Genomic DNA, 17,916 nt, shown 5'->3' on the forward strand with positions numbered 1-17,916 from the left:
CGTCACAAATGGTAAATAATTGGGATTTTTGGAATACTACTCATTAATATTACACCTGCGGTTTCCTTAAAAAGAAATAAAAATAATAATCATCGCAACTATTTATACCAAATCATTTGAAATTCATGGGTTAGCGAAAAAATGCTCGTTGTCGTTGTTGGTGCTGGGAATGTTTACGAGCAAGCAACGCCATGCTTGCCTAAAGCCACATAATAAAATAACTAATAGTACTACCGTACTAAAGCGCTGTCGCGTTTGAGTCATTCCATATGAAAACGTCTGGCGGTGTGTGCTGACATGATTTAAGATATTGTTGAAAAAAAAAATCAGGTGTGTACTTTGGGGTATGAAATCACTAAAACCATGGGGATTTTTTTAATACCTACTTTGCTTTCGATCGGCATTCATTACAAGTTTGAAATGGTGTCGTTTTCTTACTCCCATAATCTAAGTTCCAATTCTGCTTAGTAGCTTTTGCTGAAAATAACGTTTGTTTTTTTATTGTTGTTTAATAACCACTGTTTCCATAATGACTAATAATATTTAATCAATACGCTTCATAATTGAGTACTGAGACACTAAAGATTCGCATAAATAGGCTAATTTTCTGTGTTTTTATATCAGAATTCTGACTCCTATTAGACTGAAGACCTTTTTTATTTTCTTCTGGCTTCTAGGATATGATAATTCAAACAAATGATGTTAATTTTAAGTTCTCAAACTGTATTTTTGGTATAAAAAAGATATGTCGAAATTATAAAAAAATTGAAAAGGGTCCACTTTAGACAATGAAAAGTCCATGTTTAACTGAAAACTAAAATTTAAATTAACCGTAAAATGATAGATCATATGCTCAAATTTACATTGCATTTAGTTTTTATAGTGTTATTGTTGCTAGGTAAGGAGATATGTATTTTTGAAAATCGTAAAAGTTGCCCAACGCTGCTAGTAAAATAAAGTTGTTATTTATGCTTACCTGCCAATAAACTAGGGGCTCTTTGAGCTCTAGACGTCACAAGCCAAAAAAATGTAAAAAGAAACAATTCTTACTTGATTGGCACGTAAGAACTCAGGATGGTCTTAAGCGCCAATACTCTATTGGCGCATAAGTCTTTAATACCTCTTTTCGCAGTTTTAAACATTTTCCGAAAAAGAAAGTTACATAAAAATCTATCACTCTACCAAACCTGCTCACAAAATTTTACGAGAATCGGCCGAAAAATGCGACCTGTAGAGGAGCACATCACTATTATCAGATCATACTGAAGCATATATTTCCTCAAGCTGAAACAGAGACCTTTGCTCGCGCTCGTACAATAATGGTTTGTAATTGTATATGCATATATTTCTTTGTTATAGCTATGTTTTTCATTTAATTTAGAGATAATTCATATTTACGTGCTTTATGGGTTTAAGACACTTTCACCGTGTATATGAGCTTTGCATATTTCAAGATTTTCAAAAAAATTATCTCATAACCTAGCAAAAATAACACCAAAAATATCTTGTTGCGATGTATACTTAAGCATATGATCTGTCATACGATCACAGCTTGAAAATTTTATTTTCACTTAAACATTAATTTTTATGGGTTCAAAGTCGATATTTGCAAAATTTCAATGCGTGTTTTCTAATACAATGTAATACATTTTGGTATCTAAAATCAATAAAAGTAATTTGAATTTAGGTGTTCTTTAGGCTTAAAAATAAATGATATGTCTACGTCCAATACAAAAGTCTGGAATCTGGATATAAATCCAGAAATTAAGAAAGTACCAAATTTTTACGATTTTTTGATGAATCTGTAACTTTGAAGTAAATGTTATAATGCCTAATGAATAATGTGTTTATTGAACAATAATATTTAATAAATACAAATTTTATACATAACTTCAAAGCACAGTTTCATCGTAGTTTGTGGGGGTAGCAAAATGACACCATTCCGAACTTCCAATAGGAGCTGATGGAAAACAAAGTGAAAAAAAATTAACGACAAGGGTTTTCGTAATTAAGTGTCTTATAGTATAACCTAAAAAAAATCATTTAAATCCGTGACCACGCGGCTACACAAAATAATTCATTTCGGACGTTTTCACATGAAATGCCTCATTTACGTTAACACCCTACCGCCGCATCTGATTGCGGGGTCAGTGTGATAACCTGAGAACCGCCTAAATTACATACGGAATAAACGAGGAAGGGGGCCAGCATGGCGGCGGCGAATCCGCTGACGTGCACGAACGACGCGCCCGAGGCGCGCACGCTGGTGGGCATGAGTTCCGGCGTCCACTGAATCACGGCGCTGTACGCCATGTTGCCCAGGAAGCGCGCACCCATCGCCATAACCACCGACGCCACTCCTGCAACACACAATATATATTAAGAGGGAAGTATACCACGCAGTATAACACGTGATCGTCCATACATAAAGAGAAAACGTTTTTCCACTTTTAAATATTTTCCATTCTCTATGATTTTTTTAGTATGTTATTGACACAATGAATAATTATTATTAAAAAAAACCGACTGCACACTAAACAGAGGAAAACAAGCCCAACAAGAATAACCAACTTGACCGCCACCAACGAAAATACCTACTAAGTAAGAGTCGTAAGATTCTGCTAAAAGGTGAACTTAACAACCAACAACCAAAATGACTATAAGTAACCCTCTGTTGGTCCCCACCTGCGATACTTACCATCAACAACAATATTCTTGTGGGGCTTGTTTTCCTCTTTTTAGTGTGCAGTCGGGTTTTTTATTTTTTTTAATAATTTTTTTTTATAACTTTTTAGTTACCCCCAAAAAACATCCTATGACACTCCCGTGATCAACGAATCTAAGGATACCTCATACATCAAAATCCATCAAGCCGTTTAGGCTACAGGAGGCCACAAAGAAACAGACATACATACATACATACACTCGAAAAACATTACCCTCCTCCATTTGGCTGGTTAATAGGTGTACCTATTTTTCAAAATTTGCATTTTTTAAAGCGAAACCTATAAACCTAGCATACATTATGCTGAAGCGATCGACATTGAAATCAAAGTGTTTTGTTAAGATTTAGTTAGTGGAAACCGTTTTCTCCAGAAATGGAATTTCATAGAAAGATTACCGTTAATAGAAGAATGGCTCTTTGAAATTATCGAAGATCCAAAAAACTATTTTCTTCCCTCTTAAGTAGGTACCTAATTCTTGAACGCGTTCATAGTATTGCACTGTGCGCCATTTTGCTCTCAAATCTGCGGCTACAATATTTTGCACTAAGTACCTAGGTACTTTACGCGTCTTAAGGGGTCTTGCCATAACCTTGCCATGCCTAATCTACGAATAGGCTTCTTTGCGACGAACTTCGTACCCCAATGGCTAGACCCCTTAAGACGCCTAAACATTGACATATATACTTCGTAAAGACAGGCCTTACGAGCACTACCAATGGGGCCAATGAAGGGTGTCAAAATCGCATTTAGTAACACCCCTGCGCTCAGTCGTGTGGCGAATTGCGCTGTGGAAAGGCATCACATAATTCCATTTTTAATTTTTAAAATAAGTACCTACTCAATTTTGTCTAATTAAAGAAAAATCAAATACACTTATGAGATTTCATTTCATCGATTAATCATTTCAGTACCCGTACCATGAGTCACTGACAGTGACAAAACTGACATATACGCTATCGAGAACGTAATTTACTTTCTATACATCCCGCTCGCACTTACATGCGAGTACGAGCGAGATGCATAGAAAGTACGTTACGTTCTCGATAGCGTTTATGTCAGTGCCGAACTGGTGGTAGCCACACAGATTACTTTAATTACGTTTAAGCGATTTTGTTTTTCATTATGACGGTCGGTTGACCTCGCTCGGCACATCTAGGTACAAACAGTAAAAATAGAGACACATATTAAAGTAAGCCTGCGCTCTCGCCCCCAAAAGACGTGGCGAGTGAGATAACTTGTGGAGGATCTTTGCTATTACCATAATTTTTTAAATAAATGACATTTTTATTGGTTAGGTAGGTAGGTAAGGTAGGCTAGTTTATTAACTCACTTAGGCCCTTCCTAAATGTTGACATTCAGTCATTCAATAAAGCTTCTTTGGTTATGAATTATTTTGTAAGATTATAAAAAATAATTTATTATATTTATTAAAGTTAATATTCTTAAGCCAAGTTAATAAACTAGCACGGCAAAATCTATAAGAATGACATTTATATTAATAAAAATAGTAGCATATCTTGTCTAGCTGTGGTAACAATGATATTAACATTCATTCAATTGTCACTTCATCGTCGCCCTAAAGAAAGAAAGGGACAAAGGTCTCCCTCGAGCCAGATTTTTGGAGGCGAGAGTGTGATCTGCTTTAATGTATGTCTTCGACCACCAACCACGTAGTTTATGCAGTATAAAACAGGTAGCGCTGTGTTGCGTGTAACGAGAATGATGGGTCAGAATTGTACGCATGGGCTTATCTTTACTTTGAAACCATTGTATGTAATAAAAGGTTTAGTTGTACAATAATTTATGGTGCTGTTGCTGGTTTTATGCTATTTTAATATTTTTTTACCAAAATATGTATAGGTATGCTTTAGTTATCAGAGGCCAAACCTAATTAATTTAATTAACATTTAGATAAGAATATGCTATTTGGTTGTGATAAAATAAAAAGACCATGATAAAAATCTCAAAAATCAAAGTTTAGCATTTTGTCATAATCAAATCTGTCGCACATACTACGCAATAAATCATTTGTACAATATAGAGAAGCTAACAAAGACAAGGTGCCGGTGAGGAAACGGAAAAAAATTAACAATACGTGGTTAATTTTTTTCCGTCCTGAGGTCATAAGAAGGAAAAAACTTACACAAATTTAAGTAAATAATTAGCCGATATTACTTATTTAATGCCTTCAGTAGAGAGTAGCATTAAGTTATTATGTTACCAACCTCTGGGCACAAAAGCGCCTATAAAAGCAACGATTCCTCCTATAATCAAGGGCAACGAAACTATTTTGCGACGTCCAAACCTGTAAATAATAGGATATGTTACTGTTATATTTAACAATAACAAGCTGATGAATGACTAATCTTACTGATTAATGAGCCGTGGATCTTTAAATGTATCTGTGGCTCACAGTGGATCGAGTAGAACAAGCAAATAAGGACTAAAATATTTTTTCAGGAATTTGATTATAAATGAGCTTATATTTTTATTCTAATAAAGCTCTTAAACAGTCTATATTGACTAACTAAACTAAAATATAATATTACAAAATTAAAACTAAAATTAAACCTAGAAATGAAATAATATCATCTACTATAAAATATACTTACCTACAAAAAAAGAACCAATTACAAAGAGAATACCCCTTCTTATTATTTTTGGGTATACATACGATACATATTGCATACATCATATACAAATGGTTCATTTGGTTAGTGACTTATAGGTAGAGGCGGCAGGAGGGAAATCGGATAAACGATGTATTAAAAGTTAATCAAGAAGTATGATACTAATTAAAATATTATGTGACATATACACATACAAATACTAAATAAACATGTGGTCATTCATAATAATTGATTTCATCATCAATAAGAAACAAACCATGAGCCATTATGAATGCCATAAACCAAAGGTGGTCAAAACAGAGGCAAAATAAATATTGATACCCGAGCAAGCGACCTTCAAGAAAAGAGCGTAGAGTAAAGAGCGTAGATCTTAAAGGCCGGCAACGCACTAACAACCCCTCTGGTGTTGCAGGTATCCATGGGCGGCGGTAATCGCTTACCATCAGGTGATCCGTCAGCTCGTTTGCCTCCTCTACCATAAAAAAAAACGAAAGATCCCAAAATTGAACCACGAGCGGGTTTCAAAGTGCTAGGGTTAAACAAATTTTGCCTGCGAGTGAAGCATAACATTTTCACCCTTTAAATATGAGCGCCGCGCCGATGCGCCGCCGCCGCCGCCGCCGCCGCCTACTAAAATGTCACGCCACTGCTGCCGACGCGGTACCAACGGCGTGTGACCTTGATAGACATACTACTACTGTCAGAAACGGAAAATAGATATTTTGTGCAGTCAAGGTCATCAACAGCGCCACTCCAATTGCTTATAGAAATCGAAAAGGTGTTTTGGGCCCGTATAATTTAAACATGTCGATGGTAAATGAATACTAATGAACAACGGCAAATTAATGTGATTAGCTATCCTGTTCTAAAATCACGAGACATATTGCTGCAGCACTGCCCTTCCCTCATCTACAAACCTAAACCACCATCTCAGTCGTACCGTATAGAACAGAAGAAACCGTTTTAAAATAAAATTCAAAAAGATATGTAGTTCACGAGATAACGCGAACGGATAGAGTCAAAGTCGCTCCATAAGGGATCCTTTTGCACCTTTTTGGAACGGAACCAAAAATCAATAGCTGTGGTTGATACTCGTAAACATCCAATTGTATCAAAATATTTTCAATAATGCTAATATCAAGAGAGAAAAAGCGGCCAAGTGCGAGTCGGACTCGCCCATGAAGGGTTCCGTACCATTTATGACGTATTAAAAAAAACTACTTACTAGATCTCGTTCAAACCGATTTTCGGTGGAAGTTTGCATGGTAATGTATATCATATAATTTTTTTAGATTTTTCATTCTGTTATTTTAGAAGTTACAGGGGGGGGGGACACATTTTTTCACTTTGGAAGTGTCTCTCGCGCAAACTATTCAGTTTAGAAAAAAATGATAGTAGGAACCTAAATATCTTTTTGAAGACCTGTCCATAGATACCCCACACGTATGGGTTGGATGAAAAATTTTTTTTTTTTTAAATTTTATGACGTATTAAAGAAAACTACTTACTAGATCTCGTTCAAACCAATTTTCGGTGGAAGTTTGCATGGTAATGTATATCATATATTTTTTTTAGATTTTTTAGTCTTTTATTTTAGAAGTTACAGGGGGGGGGGGGGGGGGGGGGACACAATTTTTTTCACTTTGGAAGTGTCTCTCGCGCAAACTATTCAGTTTAGAAAAAATTGATATTAGAAACCTAAATATCATTTTTGAAGACCCATCCATAGGTATCTATCCCACACGTATGGGTTTGATGAAAAAAGATTTTTTGAGTTTCAGTTCTAAGTATGGGGAACCCCCAAATTTTTTTGTTTTTTTTCTATTTTGGTGTAAACATCCTAATGCGGTTCATAGAATACATCTACTTACCAAGTTTGAACAGTATAGCTCTTATAGTTTCGGAATAAAGTGGCGGTGACATAATCGGACAGACAGACGGACATGACGAATCTATAAGGGTTCCGTTTTTTGCCTTTTGGCTACGGAACCCTAAAAATGAGGAGTACGTTTGTATGGGAAGCCGGTTTCACGAAACCATCAACCCGAAACGCCATGCGTCTATGATCTTAATAGCTCCTCTACACGATTGGCCATCTGCTGGTACAGTCAGCATCAAAAGTAGCGGATGAAACAACGGACCAAAAGTATCTGATATTCTGAATAACTTTTCCAAATATAGATAAATGTTTAAAATTCAAGTTCAAACGAATATCTTTTACAGTTTTCATTTTTCTGCATATAGTATAGAAGCATCACTTTTTGTTAAGCTGTTACAGAATGGTGCTGACTGTACACTAAGTTGGACAATGGGATGGCCACATTGATGTGAGAATAATTAACTACGTCAATAGATGGCCACGGTGTCGATTTATCGTCCACACATCAATGGTAGTGCGCCAGCGATGGTGTGTACATATCTACACGTGGCCCATTCCATAGTGCGTGCATAGTGCCAACGCTGGGCCATCGTGTAGAGGAGGCACAAGAAGATTTCATACCGGATAGACCCCTATGCTGCGGCTGTGTTAGAGATTAGTACGGCTTATAACTTAATATGGAATATGGATAAGATTAGATCGCGCCGAAAACGGTTCCTGAAACAAACCTGTCTATTAGCAGGACAACTAAAGCAATCGAAGGGACTTCTGTGGCGGACGTCAACGTGAACGCTATGAAGAAGTCCACCCCGAGATGCTCCGACATCCTGATCAGGCCATCGAACACCAGAGCGCAGGACATGAATGCGATCACGAGGAAGAATAAAGTTCTTCGCAAACCTTTGCTTTTAAATATTACGAACACACTTTCATCTTGCTGAGTGAACGATTTGGCGGCAGCCTGAAACAAATTATACGTATAGTTATGGACCAAGTGATAAATGGGTCATTTTACATGATGCCCGGGCATTATGAAAAATGACCAATATGACATGGCATTTTGATAATAACTATTAAAATATTACGTAATTTAATTGCCCGGGCATTATACATACTCCCCTCACCTAGTGGGGTTAAAAAAACATGTTTCAATACTATAACATATTTTTTTTGTTTATAGACAAATGTCAGTAACCCTACAATAATTTAACCAAACATATACATATGATTACAATTATATAATAAAAACTAATGAATTAGGTGTTATTTAATCAAGCATATTGTAGTAGAATGTAGGAATAATGTAGGATGGTTAATGGAATATAACAGTACCGAGCGTTAAGATGGAGTAAGCGCTAGCCGCCATAAGGTACTTACCCTTTCCCCTTGGAACGACACAAATAAACTAGAAATTATAATGATATTTCAAAGTGCGTATTTAAAATAATGCCAATTTGTTGGATTCGCTCAAGTAATTGGTTTCGTTTTCAACTCTCGAAAGTCTTGACTGACCTAGACGTATGCGCCTTATGCCACGCCGCCGCCACCGACATATGATCAGCGTAAACTTGGCGTGATCTCGATTGCTAATTAACTAGGTACTCAAACTTGGCACTTGAATTAGGGGAGGGCGGGGCTAGAAGTTCCAATTTTTATAAAATACAAAATTGAGGTATAAAAACAGTGTGATTAGATTGTGGCTTGCACTATTTTATGAATGATAATTCGCGATTCTAAAAAGTGATATTGTTGTTATGAGATCGGTCGGAACGGAACAACAAACCCCGCTTTGAGGCGGGTTGTCCCGTCCATTCCAATTCTATCTTATCTAAGTGTATTTTTGTTTCACAACCCTCGCTACGCATCCTCGCACATCTCTGGTGGAAACGCAGCACTGATCGGCGCACACGTCTCGTCACTGACCGGACTCCGATTGAGACTGATGGGCTGTCGGATTTAGTCTGGAACTGGAACTGGGTGTATGTCTGGGAGTGGATATGGGTATGATTACCTACCTTATACATACCTACTGTTCTTAATTATTACGTTACTAAAAATGTTACTTACTATAAATTCATCGAGAACATCTTGAGAAATTTTAGTTTTGTTGACCCTTTCAAATTTATGAACTATTTTTACAGCTTCATCCACTCGCCCTTTGGATACCAACCATCTGAAAAATATCGGCAAATATTGATGTGTTTATTGTAGATATGTAGTTCAAAAACGAACGTATCATCGGTAAGTACCTATAAAATGTAGATGGTATTACCCGACACTTTCAGGGACCAGGAAAGGAGTAACAAGCGCAACCAGCATGGGCAGCGAAGTGACCAAAATGAAGGTCTTCCAGTCGCTGAACCACAGCGCCAGCCACGGCAGCACCACGCAGCCGCCCCCGAAATACAGCGCGATCGACATGTTGGCTACCCACGACCGATGCTTTACGCCTACGTACTCCAACGCTGCAAAAAGCAATAACGAGAACAATATTGTTAGGAACTGTTGACGCAGAGAAGATAGTAGCGGGCAGACTATAGGTACAGTCAACCAATTTGAATCCTAGGCCATTATAGAACCTTGTCGCTTTAAACACTCTATACATGACATGCATCACTCAATAAGCACTGTCGTAGAAGTCATTATGACATGGTTCTATAGTGGCCTAGGAATCAAATTGGTTGACCGTACATCTAAATTTGTATGCCGGGTGTGGCCTATAACACGAGCAAAAAATTTAACCGTAGGCTGAACTCCTCAAACTGATCAACATTGAGTTCAGCGACTTTTAAAAATAACTTGTATTTTGATTTTTAATAGCATACTCTAAAGTTTATTTTAGGACACTAATGACGCTATTGTATTGCGAATAGTTTAAAGCGTGACAAGCAACATCAATTACACTAATTAATAACAGTATTAACAGTGTACATTGAAGATAATATTTAATTTGTATGAAAAATAGAAACTCTAAATTCTTTATAATTTTTAAAAGTTGCTTAACAAAAGTGTTAGTTAGGGGTACCTAATGATTCTTCGACAATTATTTAGCAGATTATCGATTCGCAGACAACGATTCGCCGAACATCGTTTCGCAGTGATTTATTTGTAGATGTAACTTTTGGTCGACTAACGTTACGCAGACTCTTCGTTCACATACAGTTCCGTTTGCTTCTGTGTAAATTAGCAGAACTATTATTGGACGATTTTCATTTGGCAGAGTAATCTTTTCGTTAAAGGAATGCATAGGAATGTTTAGTAGAATAACTTTTCACATTTTATACATCGTTATATTCGAAATAATAACTTTTTACAATAAAAAGAACACCTACTTCAAAAAGATTAAAATAAAATATTATCCTTTTTTAAGTATAAGCGTTCAGTATATGTATAAAAGTAAGTTACTAAGACGTTAGCGAATATTTTGTGTCAAAAGCCTACAGTTCCACTGCTTATTCAAGTAAAAAGGCAAAAATATCCATTCCCCCTTCCTTCTCTTCCTAGTGGTGAAAATAGTTCTTTACCTACAGATGATAGGAAATCTATAAGAAATCTACAATTAAGCGTGAGTCGGATTTAAGAAAAAAAACTGTAAGGCTGTTTTAGGGATACTGCCGCAATGGTTTACGTAAAACGTGGTGTAGAAAGAAAGCTTTTGCTAAGCCTAAGCCCAAGGGCCGATATCCGTGTAGGGTCGAAGGCCCGAAACGTCTCGAAGAGGCGTGCCTACGCACGGAGGCCGAAGGCCGACCACCGCATAGGGCCAAAGGCCAGAAGCAGGCGAGAGAGGTGCAACTTTAGGTTCAAGCGTGAGTCGGACTGAAGAAAAAATTGTGACTAGGCTGTATCTGGCACATAGCCGCAATGGTACTTGGACTATTGATTAATTAGATACTTGTATTATTGTTCCGTGTTAGAGTACTGCAACTCTCTTCTTCGCTATTAAAATATGTACTTGGGGAAGCGCGCACCCGTCGGACGCTCCGAGCTTTCGACCCTACGCAGAGCTCGGCCTTCGGCCTTCCCATTTGGGCTTTGGGGTATTTGAGCTTGCTATCCGACCTACCTTGCATCAGTTATGTACATACATTTTCGCACACAGTGGCCTCAAACAAGATCAATGGTAAAATATCTGTGACAAATCCCACATTTTCATTGATTTACAATTCATTATAATGCCACGTATTATATTTTTATAAGTATTCGCACTCGTATTAATTAAGTATGATCTATTATATGAAATAACTTTTTTTCTAAATACCTCCATGGACTGATGAGATCACTAAGTAAATATCGCACATAAGGGCGAAATGAGCGCCGTCTCTGTCAGCGTCAAGTAATGGCTTCTTTCCTAAACATCGATATTTAGTAGATTGTTAACCAAGGGTGAAAAGTGAACCATATCAGCCGAGATATTTTGGCCAATAGTTCGAGGGTGAGATTGGTTACTTTTACCCGAGTTAAACACTCTACTTTACATTTCGACTATGAGGAAAGTCAAAGACAAACAAGAAATGCAATTTTACAACCGGCTATCAGCCTATGAAAGGTGAACTTTCCGATTAAGAGAGATGAAAAAAATATATGCATATAGCTATTATAATTGCAGAGATATACTTACGCGACCGCGCCATACCTAACACTTTCCGTTACATCTGGTTTTTGATCCGACCCATTCGGGGTTTTCAAGATGTTTCCCCCACGTTTCACGTACAAAAATAAAACATAATTAAAAATTGTGTGATGTACGGAACCCTTGAAACGCGAGTCCGACTCGCCCTTGAACGGTTTTTTTACTCATCATTAAAATCGCGACCCATCAAATAAGTAACTAACGAAGTAACTATTGTCTATCTTGATAAGTTTTTTTTATTAACAAAAGCCTTTCCGAATTCAGTTATCTGTTTAAGCAACTTTACGTGTGTTTATTACACATGAAATGTGTATGAGATTACATTAAAGACACCTTTTTCAAATAAATATAAAAAAAATTGAAATCGGTTTACATGATAGAGAATTATCCTCGAAAAACCAATATACGTGCATTATTACATCGCGCAAATTAGTTAGACAATTTGCCGATAGATGGCGCTGTACAAAATTATACTTAGTATACGTACTTCTTATCAAAAGTATTTTTCCTTTATAAGCTACACGAGATAATTCAAAGTTTGTACGGAACCCGTACCTGAACGGTTTTCACCCATTACACTTGCTACTATGCTAATAATGCATTTATCAATACTAACATACTCGTAATCAATCTATCATAATATATCCAACGACTCCTTGCTCCTTTGGTACCCAAGCGCGAAATCACTTAGATGAGGAGCATAGCACTTGAACAACTTAGTTAATTATTGTAATAGGGACTTATTCTAAGACCCTGCCGTACAGTGATATATATATATCTCTGGCAAACCCTTTTTGTCCGTAGAAATACAGGCAATGTTATTGCGTGATTTCGAGGTAAATCTGATAGTAGAAGTTATTCAGTATGACCTATTTTAAGTATTCATCATCTCGAAAAATATTGCCAATAATTAAAAAAAACCAGCCTGTATTTATACAGAAAGATAGCGTTATCAAAGGAACAATGCAAACGTGTTTTTTTTATTTGTGTCCAATTATGTCTAAGTATGAGAAACAGAACGTGGCAGAGTTATGGTTCGACTCGCACATTAAATGGTCGTAACACGTAGGTACTTCTCGTACCTACACATTAAATTATGTTAAGTAGGTAGATATAATATTTGTACTTGTACACAACGTACAATTCATATAAGGCATGGTATTCAAACTGAGGCGTAGATTGTTACATTATCTCACATGTCTTGCATGAAGTTGTAACATTTTCTTAAATTCTATTTTCTTACCAAGGATATATATAAATAGAAAACAGCCGTCACAAGACATCCCAACCAGGAAGCGGCACATGGAGAAATCCCAGAAACCGGTAGTAAAGGTCATGGCCACGCCGCCGGCACAGCCGAGAACGTTAGACACTGTAACACGTGTAAACATCTATTAGTTTAGAAAGAAAACGAAACAAAACATAATTTAAAAGGAGAAGGTATTTAAACAAATGACAATCCCCAATTCCCCTCTCCAAAACAAGTAATAAATAAGTAAAAAATAAACAATAAATACACGCGGAGGATATTTAAACTGTCTATCTGTATGTATAAAATATCTAGAGGCAGGTGGAAAATCGTAACCCTAAAATGCATTAGACTACAACAGCCTCCGCTCGCAACTTTATCCACGTAGAAGTTACCCCTTTAGGTATTGTCTACTTGCATGTACCACCCTACATACCTACATCACTATAAAAATTATTTATGTATTGTTAAGTATATTAAGCCCGACCAGAAATATATGATCATTGTCAAGAGGGCGCTGTTTTTCTCATGTATAGGGTGACAGTTCAGTTTAGTATGAAAAATTTTTAGTTCCAATGTAATTCCGCAATGTGATGCGTGATCATATATTACTGGTCAGGCTTTACTTAACTTACCTTCTTGAAGGTTATCATAAATGTACCTACAGTCGCCAATGGATATATCGAAGCGGTGGTGTTTACAAATATCTGAACAAAGACATTATCATAATCGTAAAGTGAAAGTTACAATAATTACCGAGCAAAGCTGGTATCCGTCCGAATCTATCGGCGAAGTATCCGAGGAGTATACCGCCCAGCATGGAGCCTAGAATGCTGATGGTCTGAGACCATGGCACCAGGGCCGCACGGCTGCACACCCACTCGCGCTGCAACCACAATTAATGCTTAATGATTTTCATGACAGATACATTAGATAAATCGTGAAACAATATTAGCATATCCATAAAGATAGTTACCTCGAAAGGGTACCTCAGAAACCACCACATTTTTATTGCGTAGGTAGTTATTATGCTGTATGTTTTAGTAGGAGAAACAGAAATAGTCCCAATGCCTACTGCGACCAGGAGCAACACCGGTGTGAGCGGCTCAGGGGTGTCGAGAGGTGTACGCCGCTTTCTACACAGTGGCTGATAACAGCCAAGTTCGCCTACTCGCGTCATATGAAAGTTTTCACTTCCGCCCCTGGGGCATTTAGCTCTAACGACTCCTCTCTGGACGGCCAATGAAGGCAAGCCAGCGGTGAAAGTCCTGCGGGTCCCCTCCGACCGATGAAGACACTCCGGAGACGGAGACAGAGACCCTGGCTGACTCTCGGGAGTACTCGGGTATTCATATTATTATTTTACAAAAAAATGGTCATTATTCTTATTTGTTACATTTATGTCCTGAGAGACTAAATTAAAGAATCGTTTACAAACTCGTCAACATTATTGTCATTTGATTATAAAATTAAAGTCACTAATTAAATAAATGAATGAGTATGAGTATGAATATGAGTTGAATTTTATTGCTTATGTCGACTCCATAGCTCGCTATTAGTCTTACCGTATTCCTATTCCTTATAACGTATCGTAGAACGTTTGTACACCAAAACAAAATTTAATTAACTGTCATAATCATAACCTACTCACTCGCTACGATAGTACCTTCTTAAATGTGCAAACAGTAGGTAGTTAGTTTTTGTTGCGAATGGTGTCATGCTATTGACAGCCCCGGACCCAAGATCTTTTGCTTGAGATACCTACTAAACCATGACAAGATTGTATTTGGCCTTCGCCATGTTGCATGTTGTTTTCAGCTTGATTCCTTATCCGCATAGAGATGTAGCCTCGCTCTCGTAGATGTAAAAAAGTATATATGTCTAATGCTCGCTCTGCATTATCAATCGCATGACATATATTTACAGGGGAGTGTTTCGAGGAATTGCCGGATAAGTCCCTGCCACTCCTTTTCGCTATCACACTACGCAACAACATTTCCATCTTCACCACTTAGATGGGTGGCAGACCTCAACTGTTAGTTTCTCCTGAAACTTCCTGCCTCGTGCACAGTTATACTATGGAATGATTATTGCGATATGACCTTCAAACCTTCAAGAAAAGAGCGTATTCCTATCTTACAGGCCGGCAACGCATTTACCACCCGTCTGGTGTTGCAGGTGTCTATGGGCGGCGGTAATCACTTACCATCAGGCGATTCGTCTGCTCGATTGCCTACTAGGTACTTTGACTTTGACAAAAGACGTCTCACTCTAAAAAGACTCATTGCGTTCGAGCGCCCAACTACCTCGGCAGAAATAAGTACCTTTCATCCCGTGTTTAACAATCTACTAGAGTCAAACCAAGCTACCTAAGTTGACTACGATTTTGATACCCAGCCTGTGCAAGTGTTAAGTAAACGTCAAAATTAATTTCATAGAACTGACTCTATACATAATAATACAATAAAACATAATAGTATTTTATGCAACAGTTGTATAAGAAGGGTCAAAAAAGGCGAGTGGCGTGAGTTACAATGTGAGCCGGAGCCGAAGGCGTAGGCGAACATTGTAAAGGAATACGCCACGAGAATTTTTTGACCTACTTATACAACGTTGCATACAATATTTTTCCTACGAGTCAACAAAAATAAATCTTAATTTAGGTAAACAAATTACAGCAAAAGTATAATAGCCAAGACGCGCGAGCATACCTTGTTACGCGCCCGGCCCGCCCCGGGCCGCGGCCGGCCGGTCGGCGACACCTCCTCGTAACTCATGAGGCCCTGGTACTTGCTAAATTAATTTTTTGGACAGTTTTTTCTCAATTTTGGCTACCGTAGCCTACGGAGACTAACAAGCAACGCTAAGCGGTCTTCGTAGTCTATGGGTGTTGCTATATTACGGGTGTCACATGCGTGTTTCTGATTTATGAAGTAATTATTTTTACTATGCAACCAAATGAATATTTTGTAAGTTGGCAGCAATGCACTAAGTTTAAAACTGTATTCGTTTTGGTTTTGTTAGGTTGGTAGCCATTAATCGCAGTCACATTATAGCTTATAAAAGCACAAGAGCTTTTATGAGGAATAGACAATATAGACTTTTCTTGAAATCTTTTATGTATGTTCTTATATTCGTGTTAATGAATGCATAAATGACAGATAACAGTAGAGGAGTAGGAAAACATTAAAAAAGGATGAATGATACCTACTATACTCTTTGGATGAATGTTTCGAAATTGCTCGTTAACATGACGTACTGACATTTTATTTGTCTTTAATATTATAATATTTAATGAATAACATATACAATCGTATAGACAAATTCAGGTACGGTAAAGTGAGGTAAATTACGTACGCATATTTAGTCTGTCAAGCTGGATATGTCAGTAGCAATGTAAAGCAAACTAAAGTATGGTATCCCTAGGAATTGAACAAAAAGTAGCAATGTACATCGAACAGCCGCTAGATTTTTTAAGGCCGATCACGCTCCAGACGTATCTAAATTTGCCTTGCCCATTTGCGATAATGTATTCGAATAAATAAGTTGATTTTGATAACTTTGTTATACATTTTGTTATGGATTAGTGTGAAGTCAGACATTATAATGTGAACAATTACGAAATAAAAATATTACAGAGGCTGAAAAAAATACCTATATCATATTATTAGAATCCAACAGGTAAAATTTTAAATTTGTTCTGAAGGCTTTTGTCCAAAGAAATGTGATACTTTGTAGCCAAATATTTATTTGTTTTCAGATACCTAACCAAATATAAATATCTACTTTAAAACAAGATTTGATTTGTTAATTTTTTGTAACTTATTTTAAAACATTTCAATCTGTTGTACAATACTTAATAAATTAAACACAAGAGATATTTTGGTGGTTTTTACACACTGTTGATGTTGTAAGAGTTACCATACAAATTACAAATAAACTTTTAATATATTTCAAGATTTCCTCTCTTTAATGTGTGGTTTGGCGATATAATATCATGTCATTGAATATATTAAGGAGCTGGTATGTAAAAGAAAGGTGTGAAATAGGTTTTCTTGATATCCACCTCGCATTTAACTAGTTACTGAGAACATTTATTTTACTAGTTACTTGATTTGACACAGAAAGAAAACTGCATAACTAATTGCACTGCATAACCTCAAGTTTACATATATCGCTCAAACTACATATAAGTAATATACTTATTGCCACATGTAAGCTGTTTGTAGCGACAAATAGAATCCTGTGAGGCTTTAAAAGCGAGAGGAACTTCATGACTATACCTCAGTAGAGACGGTAGGATATGGTATGTCATCGAAGAGGAACTCCCACCCATTCTGGCAGGGGAGGATGGGCGAGCCGGGCGCGGGCGGCAGCAGCGTCTCCAAAACCTCGGTCCAGTTAGCGTCGAACACGACGCAGCGCTCGAACCCGCCCGCCGCGCTCGTTGGGATCGACAGATTTCGCCTGGCCAATACTACTAACGTTTACATATTCTGGAGGCATATACAGATATTAAAAATATGAAGCCTATTCTATTCATCCTTACCCACTGCAACAAGTAATTTCACGTGTCGGTATAATAATGTTATAGGCAGGCAGAAGGACAACTTCAAAAGGAAGGGCAGAAGGATCTTTGAAGAACACGGCAAAATTTTGTATGGGCCTTCGACTAGGCAGGCTTTCGTCACACTATTTGAAACAGCTTAAAGAGACTTAGAGTTAGACCAAGCTAAGTTGGCACTTGGCAGGGATTTTCGTGACACAGACTCTGCAAGTGTTATTTTAAGGTTAGAACT

General features: G+C 37.3%; 1 protein-coding gene across 1 annotated transcript in view; it reads right to left on the reverse strand.

The window, feature by feature from the left end:
* Positions 1–17,916, reverse strand: part of LOC133529985 (solute carrier family 22 member 3-like) — a 34,154-nt gene that overhangs the window by 4,168 nt on the left and 12,070 nt on the right. The window contains exons 3-10 of the mRNA XM_061867778.1: positions 17,401–17,584; positions 13,874–14,003; positions 13,112–13,240; positions 9,508–9,700; positions 9,303–9,408; positions 7,964–8,196; positions 4,952–5,031; positions 2,121–2,360 (exon numbers count right to left, since the gene is read on the reverse strand). Of these exons, the coding sequence (XP_061723762.1) occupies positions 2,121–2,360; positions 4,952–5,031; positions 7,964–8,196; positions 9,303–9,408; positions 9,508–9,700; positions 13,112–13,240; positions 13,874–14,003; positions 17,401–17,584 (1,295 nt within the window). The remainder of the gene's footprint in view (positions 1–2,120; positions 2,361–4,951; positions 5,032–7,963; positions 8,197–9,302; positions 9,409–9,507; positions 9,701–13,111; positions 13,241–13,873; positions 14,004–17,400; positions 17,585–17,916) is intronic.

Source organism: Cydia pomonella, chromosome 1, assembly GCF_033807575.1.
Source record: "Cydia pomonella isolate Wapato2018A chromosome 1, ilCydPomo1, whole genome shotgun sequence".
In the NCBI taxonomy this organism is placed as follows: Eukaryota; Metazoa; Arthropoda; class Insecta; order Lepidoptera; family Tortricidae; genus Cydia; species Cydia pomonella.